At 37.7% G+C, this 18,568-nt stretch overlaps 1 protein-coding gene across 3 annotated transcripts in view; it reads left to right on the plus strand.

Moving 5' to 3' along the window:
• LOC126092050 (uncharacterized) overlaps positions 1-18,568 on the plus strand; it is a 206,835-nt gene that overhangs the window by 62,780 nt on the left and 125,487 nt on the right. For all 3 annotated transcript variants that reach the window (XM_049907455.1, XM_049907454.1, XM_049907457.1), the window contains exons 4-6: positions 7,001-7,272; positions 14,579-14,773; positions 16,709-17,632. In XM_049907455.1, the coding sequence (XP_049763412.1) occupies positions 7,001-7,272; positions 14,579-14,773; positions 16,709-17,632 (1,391 nt within the window). The remainder of the gene's footprint in view (positions 1-7,000; positions 7,273-14,578; positions 14,774-16,708; positions 17,633-18,568) is intronic.

Raw genomic sequence — 18,568 nt, forward strand, 5'->3', positions numbered from 1 at the left:
TTTGCAGTGCCAAAAGACATGCTAGCATATAAATCCTATATAGTCACACATTATTGGGTAGATTAGAAGATAATGGCCTCCCACCAATATAATGTTATGTAACATCACATATGCATATTCTGTGTCCTGTAACAACAGAAACTCCATGTAGATATACCAGCAATGTAGGAAAATACAGCTTGCTACTTACTACCATAAAGAAAACACATCAAATTGCAGACAGGCTCATTCCTGGGGTTTGTGGGACGATTGGAAGTGCAAGAGGAAATGGCATGGGAGATTTGTTTGTGGGCTAGGTCTGGGGGATAATGCCTGTCTTCCGTGCCATTTCCCCCTTACACCCCTAGTCCCCCCACCAACCCCAAGAATGTACTGCAAAGGAGTGTCCCTTTCATCAGCCAGTACCGCCCTGGACTGGAACAACTGAACCACATCCTTCGCCAGGGCTTTGGTTACATATCATCGTGCCCTGAAATGAAAGACATCCTCCCCAAGATATTTCTCACCCCTCCTAAAGTGGTTTTCCATCACCCATCCAACCTCTACAACATCCTACTCCATTCCTATGTCACTCCCAATCCGAACCCCTTGCCACAATGATCATATCTCTGTGGAAGACCCAGCTGCAAATCCTGTCCAACCCACCCACTCAGCACTTCCTATTCCAGTCCTGTCACAGGTTTATCTTACCCCATTAGGAGCTTTGCCACTTGTGAAAGCAGCCTGTCATTTACCATCTTTGCTGCAATCATGTCACAAACATTTTATATTGGTATGACTACCAATTCCCTGCTCCCGTAATTATCCTAGTTTCAACTTACAGCAACAAACTGTCCCCACACCCTCCACCCAACAGTTTCCACCCTCTGTCCTATCATCTCCTCCACTTTCTCATTTCCCATCTTGTTTATCTGCAGCCCTATTCCAACACATCCGTCTGTCTGTCTTTCTGTCTTTCCCCACTCCTCTCCCCCCCCCCCCCCCCTGCCCCACTACCTCCTGAAACTGCACATGTTGGCAGTCCAGTCCCTGAACATTCCACCAGACAGCATTTCTCTCTCTCTCCACCCATACACTACTATCCCATCCCCTTCCCCTTCCTTGTCCCCCTCCAGATTGCTGCTTACATCCCACATGATGCTGCATTCAAGCCCAAGATGCTGAAGTTGGCAGTTTTGTGTGTGTTTACTGACAAAGGCTGTGGCCAAAAGCTATCTGTGACTACCTTTTAGTTGTGCCTGTCTGCAACTTGACATGTCATCTTTTTGGTAAGTAGCAATCCGTCTTTTCCTACATTGTTAACCATGTACATGAAATGATTTTTTAAAATCGGAATAGTTACATGGCTAGACAGATTTCATTATAAATGATAACATTATGTGAAATACAGAACACACACACACACACACACACACACACACACACACACACACACACACACTGCTTGATTTATATTGATTGTTTTTTAATGTTTCATGGGCCTAATAATTAACCTGCATATTCATTTCCAAAATGGCCAAAATGTTACAGAAAATAATGTAATCCATATAGATAACGACTCATTACAGTGTATGAATGTGTTGAAGCGCCTCAAACTACTTGCTTAGGGAGTGTTGTCCTAATCATTTCATCTTATCTTCATTGAAGTGGAAGTTACCAAAGAGGCATCAAATAGAAAGACTTGATCAAGTGGCTGAGTAACACCACAGGGGTCACCGGTTCTATATTAGCATACTATCATTTCATTATTTTAAGGAGACATATCCAAATATACACTGAATGCGTACAAAATAAAACAACTTTATACGTATGAGCAATGTGAGAAACTGCCTCTCAAGCTTAGGCCCATATTATGTATTCAAATTTAACTTTAATCAAAGTGCTAAATGAAGAATGTGGTAATCGAAACCAATTACCTATAAATGGTTAAAAGAGATTTTGATAGCCAGAGTATATATTACATCCTGAAAACATGTGAAATCTCTCATATTTAAAGTGTGTGACTTTTACTGAGTAGATACATTGGTAATGTGGTCATTGGAAAGGTAAAGGAAGAGTAAACCTGGAGCTCACACTTAAAAAAAATAACATAAAAAAGACATGACAGCCTACATAATATCTAAAGTTAAACTTTTGAACCTTATTACAAAACACATAAGCAGGCATTTTATTGATTTTTATAAAAAGATTTAAAAGTTTAAATTTAGACATTGTTTTTGCACTTTGTATGATGTTATGAATCAGCTCTAGGTTTACTTTCACTCACTTTTTCAATGATCTCATTATCCAAGTACCTCCTGTAGTGAAATCAAAAATGGAAGCTCCAGGCTGGAATATAAACAATGCAAGGAACTGATAGATAGCTACTTAACGTAAAGATGACACGTTAAGTTGCAGACAGGTACAGCTAAGTCACTTAAACATTAACTTTCAGCCACAGTCTTTGTAAGAAAAAGAAACAAAAAACACACACAGTCATTCATGCAATCAGGTACACCTTAACGCACACATGACTGCCATCTCCGGCAGCTCAGACCAGAATGTAACTGTCAAGTAGAATTGAAGCAGCAATCTGCATGTGGCGGATAAAGGGAAGGGATTGCAGTTGAAAGTTGGGGTAGAGAAGAGCTGTCACAGTGTTAAACTGTGGGGCAGAAAGAGGGGAGGGGGGGGGGTGGCAGAACAAAAAGGGAGAGGACCAGGGAAAGATGAGCAGATGTATTAGCAGAGGGCAGCACACAAAGAAGATGGGAGAAGAAAATAAGGAGGAGGTGACAGGACAGGGGGGAGTGAAAACCTTAAGTGGAGCATGTGGAGACAGTATGTTACCATAGGTTTGTAACACTACAGGCTACTTCTAAATTAGCAATACACTGATAATGTTACTCATGTGAAAGAATACTTATTTGACTGTGGTCAGGCATAATGAAAAGGTATTATACTATTTATGTTTCTCTAAAGATTTCTATAGAAAGGAAGCAGTAGCAGAACAAACGGGAATTGAACCAAGGTTCTATTAGTAATCAGGTTAACTGTAATTAATGTAAAAGGAAATGGTTACCAGCCTAATTAGGCAAAGTTGTACCAAGTATTAATAAGTTTAATAAAGAAAGTTAACTATTAGAATTGACTTTACTTGATACTGAAATTCTGTTTTGCTGATCGGTGAAAGACAGTACGCACTTCAGCAAGTAATGTACCAGTGATTTGACATGAATTACACAGGAGGAATACTATTCTGTGTTTAGGCAACAACTGGCTCTCGGTAACACTTCCTATCTGTACATTGCAGTAGGAAATTAATGATGATTATAGGTAAATTATTACTTGTGGTGGAGCCTGCTAACTTGAGCAAGGGGTTCTTTTGCCAGTTTAATTATAGGAAATTACCACCATTGAAATAGTTATGAAGTTATTGTATCTTTTGTACTGATTATTATTTGTCTTCTCAAGGAACATTCACTTCCTTGTACTATACACCTCAGATGGGACATGTCATAACCTGAATCTAGTGTAGTTTGAATACTTGTAGCTATTTGCTTGCTATAGTACACACAGGTTATAAGAATAAAAGTTGTACTTCTTGAGTACTCCTACTGTAATATGAAATTTAAATCTTGGTCAACTATTAGCATGGGGATCCAGAAACTAGGCTGCACATTTTATTCACAACACAATATTAGAAACAGTGTTAACTATATAACACATGAAATAATGAACACTGTTATCTCAATAAGAAAAATCTTTAAACGGAATACTTTATATCATATCGTAGTAATTGTACTTTGGTGAAACTTTAACAAATCTTTAAAGAAAATTACATGAATTATTTCAAAACTTATGTTCCCCAAATAATTATGTACTTTACAACTCCACAAAGTTTATTAACCTTTGTTTTAAGTTAAGTAAAACAGGAGACTTGGAATTATCATAGTACTTGTGACAAGACCCTGTCTAGGTAAACGGCTAAGGAAAAAACATGGTGGCTCAACACAAAGTTTGCAGAATACATAATTATTATTGAAAAAGAAACCACATTAATGGCCAGGCAATTACACAATACTCAACTGAAAATTTGAGATGAAGGTGGTGGCAGTGTCGATCTCCTGTGTTGTTTAAAAAAGGTGGCAAAAGTATCCATGGCTCTTCCTGTGCAACATGCTCTGAAAATTCTTTCCGAGTGTCAGATTTTCATAATAAAGAGCTAACCATAGTATGGCATGGATAATAAGCCAAATTACTTCCACATCTGAAGCCAGATAATATAATCTTGCTGTTCTTCTTGCCTCTTTCAATTCACAAGAAGTGCGCAGTTTGCCTGCTAGCCACTGACTCGTGCCACACAGGAGCCTTGCAGTTAAGCCGCCAGTTCCATTTTATCTATTTCCACCTAGCCAATTGCATTGCGGAAGGACTTCCCTCCAAGTTTTACATGATTACAAACCTACTTCCCGTACACATGAACTAGTATTACAGGTAAAGTTTTAACATTATCTATCTTTTTCAGTGTACTACTTTTGACATTACATCCATAGATCAATTACAGTTACATAAAAATGGATGTTAAATCAGAGAGAATGGTTATACAGTAGACAAATTAAGTAAAAACAGACAATGAAGTTAGATAGGGCCATTATAGTTGATATCAGTAGTAGTGTTACAGATTGAGGCCGGTATAATTTCAGGAGCAGAGAATATGTTGTAAGGGTAACTTCCATCTGTACAGTTCAAAAAATCTTGTGGTGGAGGGAAGGATCAGAATGACTTGGGTAGTGAAGCAGCCATTGAAATCAAGCAGGTTATGCCCAGCTGCATGTTGTGCCACAGGGTGGCCTACTTTGCTTTTGGTCACAGTTTGCCAGTGGCCGTTGATCTTGGCGGACAGCTGGTTGGTAGTCATACCAATGTAAAAAGCTGTGCAATGATTGCAGCAAAGCTGGTATATGATATGGCTGCTTTCACCAGTGGCATGGCCTCTGATAGGATAGGATAGGATAGGATAGGATAGGATAGGATAGGATAGGATAAGCCTGTAACAGGACTAGAATAGGAAGTACTGTGTGGATGGATTGGGCATGTCTTGCACCTGAGTTGTCTACAGGGATATGATCGTTGTACCAAGGGATTGGGATTAGAAGTGGCATAGGGATGGACAAGGATGATATGGAGGTTGAATGGGCAATGGAACAGCACTTTAGGATTGGTGGGAAGGATCTTGGGTAGGATGTCCATCGTGTCAGGATCTGATGATAGGTAATGATAGCCCTGGCAAAGGATATGGTTCTGTTGTTCCACTCCAGGGTGGTATTGACTTACAAATGGCTGGTTCGTGGGGGTGGTGGGAGGAATGGGGGTGTGAGGGGAAGTGGCATGAGAGATCTATTTGCAGACTAGGCTTGGAGTATAGTACCTGTCTGTGGCGGCCTGGGGAGACCCTCGGTATACCAGGCAAGGGAGTTCTTGTCACTGCAGATACTCCAACCCTGGGTGGCCAAGCTGTATGGGAGAGGTTTCTTGGTGTGGAAGGAATGCAGGTACTGTTAGTGGGTAGTGGGTTTCATGTTGACAGCAGTATGGATGTAGCCATCAGAGAGGAGGAGGTCAATGTTCAGGAAGTTGGCACCCTGGGTTGTGGAGGACCAAGGGAAGCGGGTGGGAGAAAAGATGTTGAGATTGTGAAGGAACAAAAATAGGGTGTCATGGCTCTTGAGTCCAGATGATGATCATCAGTGAACCTAAGCCAGACAAGGGGTTTGGCATTTTGGAAGGTTTAGAAAGGTCTCTTCTAAATGGCCCATAAACAGATTGGCAGAGGAGGGTGCCATGTGGGTGCCCACAGCTGTGTTGCAGATTTGTAAGTATGCATTCGCTTCAGAGGAGTAGGAGTTGACTATTAGGATAAAGTTAGTAAGATGTAGGAGTAATGTGGTAGTGGGTTTGGAGTCGCAAGGACATTGGCAAGGGTATAGTATTCAATAGGGTTATACCAAGGGCATGAGGGATGTTGATGTATAGGGAAGTGGTGTTAACAGTGACAAGTAAGGATCCAGGAGGTAAAGGAGTGGGGATATTGGAGAGGTGGTGAAGGAAGTGGTTCATATCATTGATGTGGGAGGCTAGGTTACAGGTAGTTGGTTGGAAGTGTTGATCAGTGAGGGCTGAAATTCTTTCAGTGGGACCACAATAACCAGTCACAATGGGGCGTCCAGGGTAGTTGGGTTTGTGTATTTTGGTGAGCCTGCAAAATGTGGGTTTGCAAGGTGTCATATGGGTGAGGAGGGAAATTGATTCAGGGGAGAGGATCGGAGAAGGGCCTGAGGCTTTAAGCAGGGATTAAAGGTTATGTTGGACTTCTGGGATGGGCTCACTCTGGCAGAGTTTATAGGTGGAAGAGTCAGATAATTGGCAGAGGCCTTCTTCCAGGTAGTCACTTTGATTCATAACGGTGGTGGAACCTCAGTCAGCAGGTAGGTGATTAGGTCACAAGCAACACACACTTTGCCATGAAAGTGAGAGACTTCACATGTTCTCAGGAGGTAAATATATAACCACTTCAAGTGTATTGTGTAACTACTTACTTTTCATAGGCAACAGCTTGGTTTTATATTTTCTCACTTATCAGAGGGGGAGAAAAATTTCGTGAAATATACATTTTACACATTTGTAAAATAATGTATATGATGTATAGGCACACTTATAAAAGTCTGCCCTCTACTTACTTTTTCCTTACCCTCAATATGAACTGCCTGTCACTCCTTATGGTCTGAAAGCATTGTGGCTGTAGAAACATGAATCTTGGCAATTACTAAACAGTCACTGTACTTCATAAATGAAGAAAATTAAAAAAAGCAACAGAAAAGCCACATCTATGTGAATAACTAGAAAATATGACACAAAAATAAAATAAGATCTGAAAGCATGTATGGCAAACAGCAAAACATGGCAATGACATCTGCTATAAGATAATGTTTGATACATAGTGTAAAAACTATTGTTACAGACTCGTCAGCATCACCTGGAGTTTGTGGACTGCGTAACCTGGGAAACACGTGCTTTATGGCAGCAGGCCTTCAGTGCTTGGCAGCCACACCCTCTCTAGTCCAGTTCTTTCTATCCAGAAATGCAGCTATCAAGGATGATCCACATTCCTTAACAGATCAGTTCTCTCTTCTCATTCATAAAATGTGGAGTGGCCAGTGGGGTGTAATTCGTCCATTTGAATTTAAGCAGGCTCTTGGATTCAACCATCCACAGTTCAAGGATTACAGACAGGTAATACCATAACAAAATGATGATGATGATGATGATGATGATGATGATGATAACAATAATAGTAATAGTAATAAGAAAGGAATGATGGTGGTTGTGGCGGCAGTAGCAGCACACTTGGTTACATACTGTGTATGGAAGGCAAATATCCAAGTTCTGATGTGACAGACAATTCTGACTTACATAAGCCTGCTTTTGTGACCTGCTCACTTACTTTTTGTGGTCCCCTGTGATCGGCGGAAGTCGACTAACTTCGTGCTGTTCTGGAATGTGCACACTCATTGTTAATCTTAGCTACGTAATGGTATTGTTCACCATAACAATAAGTAGCTGTTGGGCATTGTTAAGCATAGTGATTATTAATATTACAAAAATGATTGAAAAGGCTGTACCTAGCCCTTCTACTGACTCGCCTTAAACTTTCATCTCACTTCTGTTCATCCATTATATGTTCGTTTTTTTTTTTTTTTTTAAAGCTGACTACTCTGGAGAAAGGAGATGAAGCTTGCATTAGCAGCTAATGTGCTGCGAGCCAATCACAATAATGTTGTGTTGATATTAGCAACAGTGTACAGGTCTCCACTAGGAGATAGGGAGCTATTGATAAAAAAATTTTGACTCCCTATTATGCTGTCTGTCAGACAAAAAGAAGTAGTTATTGATCTGTGGTGATTTCAGTGTTAACTTTCTAAGCGATTCTGATAGGAAAAGTGAACTAAAAGTGTTGTTAACAACATATAACTTAGAATCAGTGATCAATTTCCCTACACGTATAGCTCAGGACAGTAGTAATCTAATAGATAATGTATTTGTACAGCAAGGGGATGTAGAACAAACACATGCTTTCCCTGTTGTAAATGGATTATCTCTCCATGATGCACAACTGATTAACTTACAAAACCTAATAGGTTGTACACTTCAGAAACCATTAAGTAAAATTGTGAGGGTGGTCAACCCGGTATCTATAGATCACTTCAAGGAAAGTTTAGGAAATGTAAACTGGGGAGATGTATATAATGAGTCAAATGCTAATGATAAATGCAGCATATTTCTTAATAAATTAATATCCCTTTTTGAACATTGTTTTCCAAAGAAAATTACTAAATGTAACACCACAAACTTTTCAAAGAAACCTTGGATTACCACAGGTATTAAAGTGTCTTCAGAAAAAAAAAAGAAAACTGTATGAGACAGCAAGAACTAGTAAAGATCCAGAAGTAGTTTTACACTATAAAAATTATTGTAACATACTGAAAAAAGTTGTAAGGAAATCAAGAAATATGTATGTTAGAGAAGAAATTAACAACTCCAGCAATAAAATCAAATCAATATGGAATGTTGTTAGAAGGGAGACAGGAAAAGGAACCACTGGGGTAGGTAGTATTACTGTTAAAGAGAATGAGACCATCTTAACCAATGGTACACAGGTAGCCAATGTATTTAACAATCACTTCTTAAGCATAGGAGAAAAAAAGGGTGAGAATAGTTAAAAAGAAAAAGCCAGGCAGTACATGGAAGAGTCAGTTTTGAAAAATTTTAGTCGATAGGTTTCAACTAACAACCTCTTGTGAAATAAGGAAAATTATTAAATCTTTGAAAAATAAATGTTCTGTTGGAGTAGGTGACATCTTTAACAAGTTAAATGTGGAGCAATTACAGCTGATGTTTTCAGTCGTATATGTAATGCATCACTGACTCAGGGTATTTTTCCAGAGAGGTTAAAATATGCAATTGTCAGGCCTCTACAAAAAGGGGAAACCACAGATGTCAATAATTACTGGCCAGTATCCTTGCTTACAGCATTTTCAAAAATCTTTGAGAAAGTAATGTACTCGAGTGGTTAGCCATCTCAACAATAATGGCATACTTGGTAAATCACAGTTCGGATTTCAGAAATGCTGTTGCACTGAGACAGCAATATACAATTTCACTGTCCACATAATAGAGTCTTTAAATAGTAAAATGTCACCAGTAGGGATATTGTGTGACTTATCTAAAGCATTTGATTGTGTGAACCATGATATTATGTTAGAGAAATTAAAAATCTATGGTATAAATGGAACAGCATATGAGTGGTTTTAAGTCATATCTACAGAACAGGAAGCAAAAAGTCTCTTTATATGCTTCAAGTGATTCGAAGGAGTTTGCCACTTCATCTAACTGGTGTGAAATTACATTAGGTGTTCCACAAGGTTCGATCATGGGTCCCCTCCTGTTCTTGATATATGTGAATGACCTCCCTTCTTATGTGAAACAAGATGCTGAACTGATACTGTTTGCTGATGATACAAGCATAATTATTAATCCAGTAAAAGAAAGTCTGATAGAAAATGATACAAATAAGGTCTTTGGGAAAGTTATTAATTGGTTTTGTGTTAATGGGCTTGCTCTGAACTTTGAAAAAACACACTACATCCAATTTTCTGCTGTAAAAAGTCTTCCTTCAATAAACATAACACATAAAAAGAAGTCAGTAGCCAGGGTAAAGCATACTAAGTTTTTGTGTGTACATATACAGGGTGTTACAAAAAGGTACGGCCAAACTTTCAGGAAACATTCCTCAAACACAAAGAAAGAAAACATGTTATGTGGACATGTGTCCAGAAACGCTTACTTTCCATGTTAGAGCTCATTTTATTACTTCTCTTCAAATCACATTAATCATGGAATGGAAACACACAGCAACGGAACGTACCCGCGTGATTTCAAACACTTTGTTACAGGAAATGTTCAAAATGTCCTCCGTTAGCGAGGATACGTGCATCCACCCTCTGTCGCATGGAACCCCTGATGCGCTGATGCAGCCCTGGAGAATGGTGTATTGTATCACAGCCGTCCACAATACGAGCACAAAGAGTCTCTACATTTGGTACCGAGGTTGCGTAGACTAGAGCTTCCAAATGCCCCCATAAATGAGTCAAGAGGGTTGAGGTCAGGAGAGCGTGGAGGCCATGGAATTGGTCCGCCTCTGCCAATCCATCGGTCACCGAATCTGTTGTTGAGAAGCGTACGAACACTTCGACTGAGGTGTGCAGGAGCTCCATCGTGCATGAACCACATGTTGTGTCGTACTTGTAAAGGCACATGTTCTAAAAGCATCCTGTATGAAATCATGATGACGTGCTCCATTGAGTGTAGGTGGAAGAACATGGGGCCCAATCAAGACATCACCAACAATGCCTGCCCAAACGTTCACAGAAAATCTGTGTTGATGACGTGATTGCACAATTGCGTGCGGATTCTCGTCAGCCAACACATGTTGATTGTGAAAATTTACAATTTGATCATCAGTATCGAGGAAGTACAGTACATAATGACGAAACTAAAATGAGCTCTAACATGGAAATTAAGTGTTTCCGGACACATGTCCACATAACATCTTTTCTTTATTTGTGTGTGAGGAATGTTTCCTGAAAGTTTGGCCGTACCTTTTTGTAACACCCTGTAGATGAGAATCTTAATTGGAAAATTCATATTTTGGATCTCGTAAAGCAAATAGGTTCAGCAATTTTTGCAAGTAGAATAATTGCCAATTTTGAGGATGTAGAAATTAGTAAGCTTTGCATACTTCCACTCTCTGATGTTATACGGAATAATATTCTGCGGCAACTCAACACTTAGGCAAAAGGTATACACTGTTCAAAAGAAAGTAGTTAGAATAATGTGTGGGATTCATAGTCACACATCTTGTAGGCATCTGTTTAAAAGGTTAGGAATTCTTAAAAGTGCTTCACAGTACATTTACTCAGTAATGAAATTTTTTCTCAACAACATGGACCAATTTAAAATAAACAGTGACATTCATGATTACAATACCAGAAAAAAGAAAGACCTACACTATCCTTTACTTAACCTATCTTTGGCACAGAAAGGGGTAAAATATGCTGCTATAAAATTTTTTGATAAATTACCAGATGAAACAAAATGTCTGACTTACAGCAGAAATAGTTTCAAAAACAAATTGAAATCGTACCTCCGTGACAACTCCTTCTATACCACAGATGAATTCTTGAATATGAGTAAATAAATCTGGAGATATAATATATGCATTTTGTGCCATTTAAGGGAATGGGATAGATAATATAAATATTTAGGTATAAAACTATAATGTAAAAAAATGTTGTTTCCTGTGCGCATTTCTTGTGCATTTGACATGTTTCACATCATAACGGTTTTTTGTGCTATTGATCTATGGAACACGTAACTCACTCACTCCCACTCCCAACATCCTCTGCTCAGGTACCAAGTAAAAGTGTGCGGTCAGTAAAGTCTTCAGAATCATTAAGCAGCATCATATTCCTCTTCAATGCTCAACATTTTGATCCCTCTACTGAGGTCTGCTTTGGGAATCTACTGGTGCCCTTGAATAGGTGTTGCTGGACAATGTGGTATTCACTTTAAAATTCTGTTTACCTACTTTTTGATTTTAGAAGTGGAACTACCAGGTAACAGTATACATGGTGCCATTGGTGAGGTGACAACGTTGAGTAAATACTGAAAGCAGCTATAGAAAAGGGGGCTGAAGAATCCAAAATATTATTCTTGTTTTATAGCTTTGGTGGTATCAGGGTAGTTGTTCCTTGCTCACCGTGAATGATGTTTGCTACCTCGATAGTGGGTAGCTGCATCACTATTGAAGTTGCACTCATTTTTTGATATTTTAACTTCTTCCTGGGCCTTCCTTCTATAAATATAATATTCTGTGGGTAGCTCTCATATGTTTTTAAAATCCATAAGCTTGTCACATTCTTCGTGATGCTGATTTTGATTTTTGTTTTGTGTGTAGTGTTCATGCTCTTTAATGTTTCCTTTTAGAGTCCTTCAAGTTTTGCCAATAAACACTTTGCCAAATCATATGTCATTTCATAGGCTCCTGCAGTGTGGAGACAGTCAGGTGCATCCATTGTAGGCCGGATGAAATCTTATACCATTACTCAGAAGGATTCTGCCTGTGCAGTCAGTTAATTTGGTAACAAATGGTACCCTAACCAAATGAGTTGGAGGTCCTTGTTCTTCTTTTCTGCATTACTATTCTTACCATGTTGTTTGACTGCCCTATTTATGGATAGGGCACTGTAGCCATTAGCTGCCAATGTTTCAGAAAATGAAACTGTGATCGCTAGATCTTACTATCACTGATGCAGAATGCATGTGCAGACAATGTTCATAATGTCTTGCTTGCAGGTTGGGTGGTGGTATGAAGTAGTCTTTAAATTCCTTTTGGTAGATTAGCTGTAAACTCTTTGTTCTAGAATGTTTTATTTTGTAGATCAACACATTTAAGAATGGGAGGCTGTCCTTACTCCGCCTCCAAGCAGAAGCTTATTTTTTCAGATGAATGTTATTCAGAAATTGTGGAACTTAATATAATCCTTCCTTGTAGTGTAGCCATATAACAAACATGGTATCCACATAGCAGGGACAGCCACAGTATTTTAGTTCCTCGTTACTTAATGCCTTTTGTTCAAACTGCTCCATAAAAATGTCAGCTGCTACACCGAACATAGGTGAGTCCACAGTGACCCCAAAACATTTTACATAAACTTCCCCTTTGTGTTTAAAATAATGTAGCCAAAAGTAAGATTCAACTAGGCCATACACACCCGAAGTAATTGAACCCCGTGGTATCTGCGACGGGGACATTAGTAGATAAAAATGTTATGTCAAAGCTTACCAGTTTATCAATTGCACATACTTTCACTGTGCACAATATTTTCAAAAAATATTTTGTATCCTTCACAAAATGCGTTTTTCTGACAAGATGCTTCAGTTTCTCCAGTAAATAACTAACTAAAAGTCTGTTGGAGAATTTAATCTTGTTCTCTGTATGGATCTCAGCAGACACCCTTCTTTGAAGAGGAATATGATGTCGCCTAACCATTGAGAAGTATTACCATCAATTCTGATGTAACACACGTAATCAACACAAGGTACATACTTTGCAACAAAGTACAGTACTTTCATATTAGTAACAGTCATGAGCTTGCAGGGAAGTCAGTTTCATATTGTGTTAGTTTTTCCTGAAATGTTGGTCTCAAGAGTGTTGTGGCAGAGTTTCTGCGGAGATTTTAGTGAACTCTTAGAAGCTTGTAGCTTGAGCTGTGGATCATTCTAGGGACCAGTTTTGTGTATTTAGTGTTTTAATTTCCCATTTAGAGATATGCCTTCTTGACTGCTGTTTTGAACCCCATCTGCAAATTAATCCCACTTAATGTCCCCATGCTGGAATGTCACTCAGTTACTTGATTTTCAGTTGATATTAAATAAAATATTTCTTTTGATGTAGCAAAGATTTTAGTGACAAACTCAATAAAAAGCATTTATTGTTTATTAATAACTATCAAAATGAAGCTTATACTTGAGCTCTGCTCAGTACATGAGGTCTTGCAGAACAACACTAACTCAAAAGTCATTGTATTAAAAATACTTTCAAAATGCAGGAAAGACATTAAGGGTTTGTATCTTTCCAATCACTTCATAAAGTTTGCTTAGGTGATCTACTTCGTTGCTTATTTTCCATTAAAGGCACATATCCAGGTCCTTGCCCCAGACCAGCACACATTTTTAATTTTGTATGTCTAATTGACAGTTCAGTGGTCAAATATTTCTGTGTGGAGCAGGCTCACCCTTTAGGTTCAGTAATGGGTATTCACTAAAGTCCTCTGTCCAGGCCATCTTAAAATTGACGATAAATGCAAAACAGCAATTGTCACTTTGGGAGGTTTTGACTGACAATATTGCAACTTGGCCAAAAAGTTTATAATTGATACTACAACTTCTGACTCTGGCATGGTTATCAATAACTTCAGAGCGCCATCACAGGTACTTTGTAACAAATCAGTTGTTACGAAACTGCATAAAATGTTAGTTCCACAGCTAGGCATTGGCTTATCTCTTGTGTCATGAAGAGTTGTGTGCTTATTGTGTTGTATTCGACAAAGAAATTTGTTTAAGTATTTAACAATAATTTCTTAACAAGAAATTAAATTATCTCTGCTTTCATCAGTGTAATCTTTAACAGATGTTAAACTAGGGATAAGCTGTCTCAGAGTTTTTTTTAATAAGACAAAAATATACTAAGTGTTGGATGTGTACATTTGTAGATTAATGTGCTTGTTTTGAATTTTCATCATCTATTTTCATATACACTTATCTCCTGAGGTGGTACACCACCCATGAGATACAAAGTTTTTCATCCGAGCTAGAATTGTGGACAATTTACATAACAGAGAATTATTTATGTTTATTAGATGATGTATCAGTATGTATAATGTGAATACAGCTAAACTTTTGTTAATATTTATTGCAGCATGATTGTCAAGAATTTCTTGCACTGTTACTTGATAACCTTCATGAACAACTCAACACTGCAAGCAACAAAAGTGAACACTCAGATGTATCTACTGCTCCAGCCACTCCACATAGTCAGTGTGAAACAACAGATGACAGAGATTCTGCTAGGAAGCTTGTTGTCGAACACATTGATCCTGAAATTATCACACAGGCTAGTATATTATAAGTGATAATGACATTTGACAACATCTTCAGAGAAATTGAATGTATATGCCATTGTTTAGTGACTAAAATGTTACATTAAGATGATTAATTGTTGTTAATTGGCTATTCAAGTGATGGTCGACATACATTGTGACTGAAGATTTGATTTTTTTCAGTATTTTTGCAGCTCTGAGAGATCCTTAGTGCACTTGCTGTTGATTTTTTTTCCTTGTTGCTTGGAATTCATAGAGCCAGTTACCCCTCTGACCTCATAATCAAATATTGACCATAAAAGAAAATGATAGATAAACGGTAAATGAAAAAAAGATGGGTGGCGTAATTGTGTTTAGTGTGCTTACTTGACATATTAATGCTATGTTCAGTAAGCAAATGCCCATTAAATACTTGCTCCTTTTTAATATTTAGCTCTGTTCCATGACAGAAAGCATTTACAACACAGTCTAAAGAAATGAAAATTCATTGCGCCTATCGCATACTGCATTTGGTGCAACATTTGTGATCGCCCATGGAAAGTCAGCTTATTGGTAAAAACAGATACAACTGCTTACAGTTATCAGTACCAGTACTGCTTTTGAGTCGTACAACACTCTTATCGAAAGACTGGCCGTGCAATGATCAGTATGATTAAAAGTACCGGTATTTCAAACATTACTTCACAATAATTATCTATGCAGCAACTTGAATGAATTGCGACACTCATTATGCCCATTAAGAAAGTATTTTCAGTAAGACAAACATAATAATTAAGTATGTGGAAAATTGTTCAATAATGATTACTGTCTGTCTGTAATTAATGTTCCAGTACATACAGTTACAACATATTCAGACTACATTCCCATTAAAACTGCAAACTTATCTCATTAACACAGTGTACAAACATTGCCTAAACAATTTAATAAAGTCTGCCAATTGTATCATCACAAAAGGAGTTACAGCAACATCTCGAATAGTAATTGTACAAGTACATAATCTGCAACTCCGCATACTGTTAAAAAACAAAGGAAGAGAGTAGAACGCAGTGATATGTTTATGTAAAATTTATTTGCCAAAGCAGTTAATTTTTCATCTTGCCCAGCCTGACACATTCTACACATTGATAAAATATAACTTTTAAACATTTGATGTGTTAATCATTAGATGGTGATGAATTCCTGGCTTTCTTGTGTTTTTTATAACCACATCCAACTTGATACATGTTAACAAAGGTTAAAAATTCCTTTCTCTGTAACTGGAAGTCCTTTTTACATCACCTGCAGCTTTAGTATGGTGTTCATAATGTATTCAGTTGGAATTAAATTTGTGTCCATTCACGTCTCTCTTTGTACATGAAACTAAAGAGTAGAGATACTTATTATTCACTCTCGAGTTAAGATTTTTTAAATGTAAATCGCTATTCAGTTTCACTTAATTCATATATTTGTTTTTTTAAAAAATCAATTTGAAAAACTCCATAAAATTACAAAGAAACAGAATGGCTGGCCAGTACATAGTTTCAGGAGGTGAAATTCCAGCATTGCACCTGAACACATTTAAAAGTTTTCCACTCTGTGTTCTCTCAGTGTCAAATTGAAGTGTTTGTACTATAATGCTCCTTTGGTCATTGACATACCAATTTGATTGGCAATAGGTGGCTCCTTGGATACATAGAAATTATGATAACTTAATTCATCTGTGTAATCAAGTGGAGGATCTCAGTTTTCTATAAAGTGTTGTTGTATCCAGTTTTTATCAGAAGCAACATAACTATAAAATTAATATCACTTGAGTAATGTGTATGTTGCTATCTTTTACTACATCTTTTTAAATCATTTTCATTTTCTTTAGGACAATGTGGAAGCTGAGTGACATAAATTTTCTTAAGTGATGTAATTCTACGTGCTTTGTGTGTTCTAAACAAGACCAACTATGTGTTTGCTTACAGGGCACTTTAACTACAGACAGTATGAAGTCAAATCACTCATCATCCTCGGGTAGTTCTGACAGTTCAGGTGAAGGCAGGAGCCTTTTCAGAATGCAGCAAATTCCAGAAGGGGTTGTTCCATTTCAAGATACAGAACCATATACTGGAGATCTGGTGATGGAAGTGACGGAAGATAGCGTTGAACACAATTATGAGAGATCAGAAGGTGACAAGGAAGATTCCTCTTTCGTTTCAAATCCTAACTGCAGTGACAGCAATTCCAGTTATAACATAATTTCCCATAATTCATTGAAGAGGAACGGAAAAATCCCAGTTGCAGAAAAAGTTTTGGAAAAGAATGTTGTTGCAAGCCAGTTAAATAATGTGGCACAGGGTTTTCGAGGATTACAGGATATATTAAAAGACGCAAAGACATCAAATGTTAATGTACTTGTCACTGAAGAGGAAGCTAACAATGAACTCCGTTTCGATTCAGAAAAGTATCCGAAACATGAAAGTGCGAGGAGAAGAGACCCTCTGGAAAACCCTAATCTTACAGAGTTCCATAATTTTGATTGTAAAACTGTAAGTGTGAAAAGAATAAAGGAAACAAACCTTCTGCAAGAGACTGTTGAATCAACTTCAGAGTATGTGGTGGGTTATAATCTAGAATCAAGTAGGTGTTTTAATAATATCAAACGAATGAAGCTGGAAGATACAGAGAAGAATTTTCGAATGGAGTGTGAACGGAAGATGAGAGACCTGGATACAACTGTAGCAGAAGTGGGCAGTTCTGCTGGTCACAGTGAAGATGCAGAAGTTCCATCAACATCAACTTCGGTAGCCCTCAGTGATGAAATAGAAGCTGATAAACATTGGGATAAGCACCTTAGTCTCAACCAAAGTGTTATTGTGGATTCATTCCAGGGTCAGTTCAAAAGCACTGTGAGTATTATATTTCTATTCTGCAATCATACACAGTACTACTACTTCTCCTTGATATAGTAATTATTAAGTGAAAGAAGTATTTTTTGTTTATCTGTCCAAAACTTCATCCTCAGATTTAAAAATTCACATTTGTCAAATGCCTTTAAAGGTCAAACTTTATATCACTAATAATGGCCAAAGTTCGGGGGGGGGGGGGATTGGAAGAAGAAATTCCCTATTACTTACTTTCTTGTATATGATGCTTTGGCTGTTTTGTAGATGCATTTACACTCTCTTAGCAGATGTCTAGTGGTATTTTTCTACTAATTCTAGAGATTTCAAATTGTTCTTAAAGTTTTGGTGGGGGATGTCTTTCAGACACCACTTCTGCTTCATGATGAGAAGAATTTTGAAGAGTGGAAAAAATAATTCTTCTTAACTGTTAGCTATTGATGCTAAGGGCAAGGCAAAGCTCAGAATAAACTAGAGAATATCACAAGTAAGTTCGCTGATAATTCTATTGTAATAGAGGGGACTTCAATTTGTCAGATATGTGCTGGCAGAGAAAGGGATTTGTATAACATTGTTCTGAATGTCTTGTCTGAAAATTACTTTGAGCAGGTACTTAAAGAAACAATAAATGAAAGCAATGTCTTAGGCTTCTAGTAATTAGCAAACCAGGACTTTTCAAATCCATTAATTAGTTAGTTAGTTAGTCAGTTACATGTTGCATAGATCATTTTAACAATTCTTTTTCAAAATGATGTGGAACGAGTCAGTTTACAGGATATGTGCACGTGATTAGTGTTACATTCAGTTAATTTCAAGGAAGGAGTCAGTGATCACTAATCTGTGATAGTTTCAGTATCTTATTCTACTAATATTTATTTTGAACCATTTTTTGGCTTACGAACCACCATCAAGAAATAGCTAAATAATATATTTGGTTAGCAA

This window comes from Schistocerca cancellata, chromosome 7, assembly GCF_023864275.1.
Source record: "Schistocerca cancellata isolate TAMUIC-IGC-003103 chromosome 7, iqSchCanc2.1, whole genome shotgun sequence".
NCBI classification, from domain to species: Eukaryota; Metazoa; Arthropoda; class Insecta; order Orthoptera; family Acrididae; genus Schistocerca; species Schistocerca cancellata.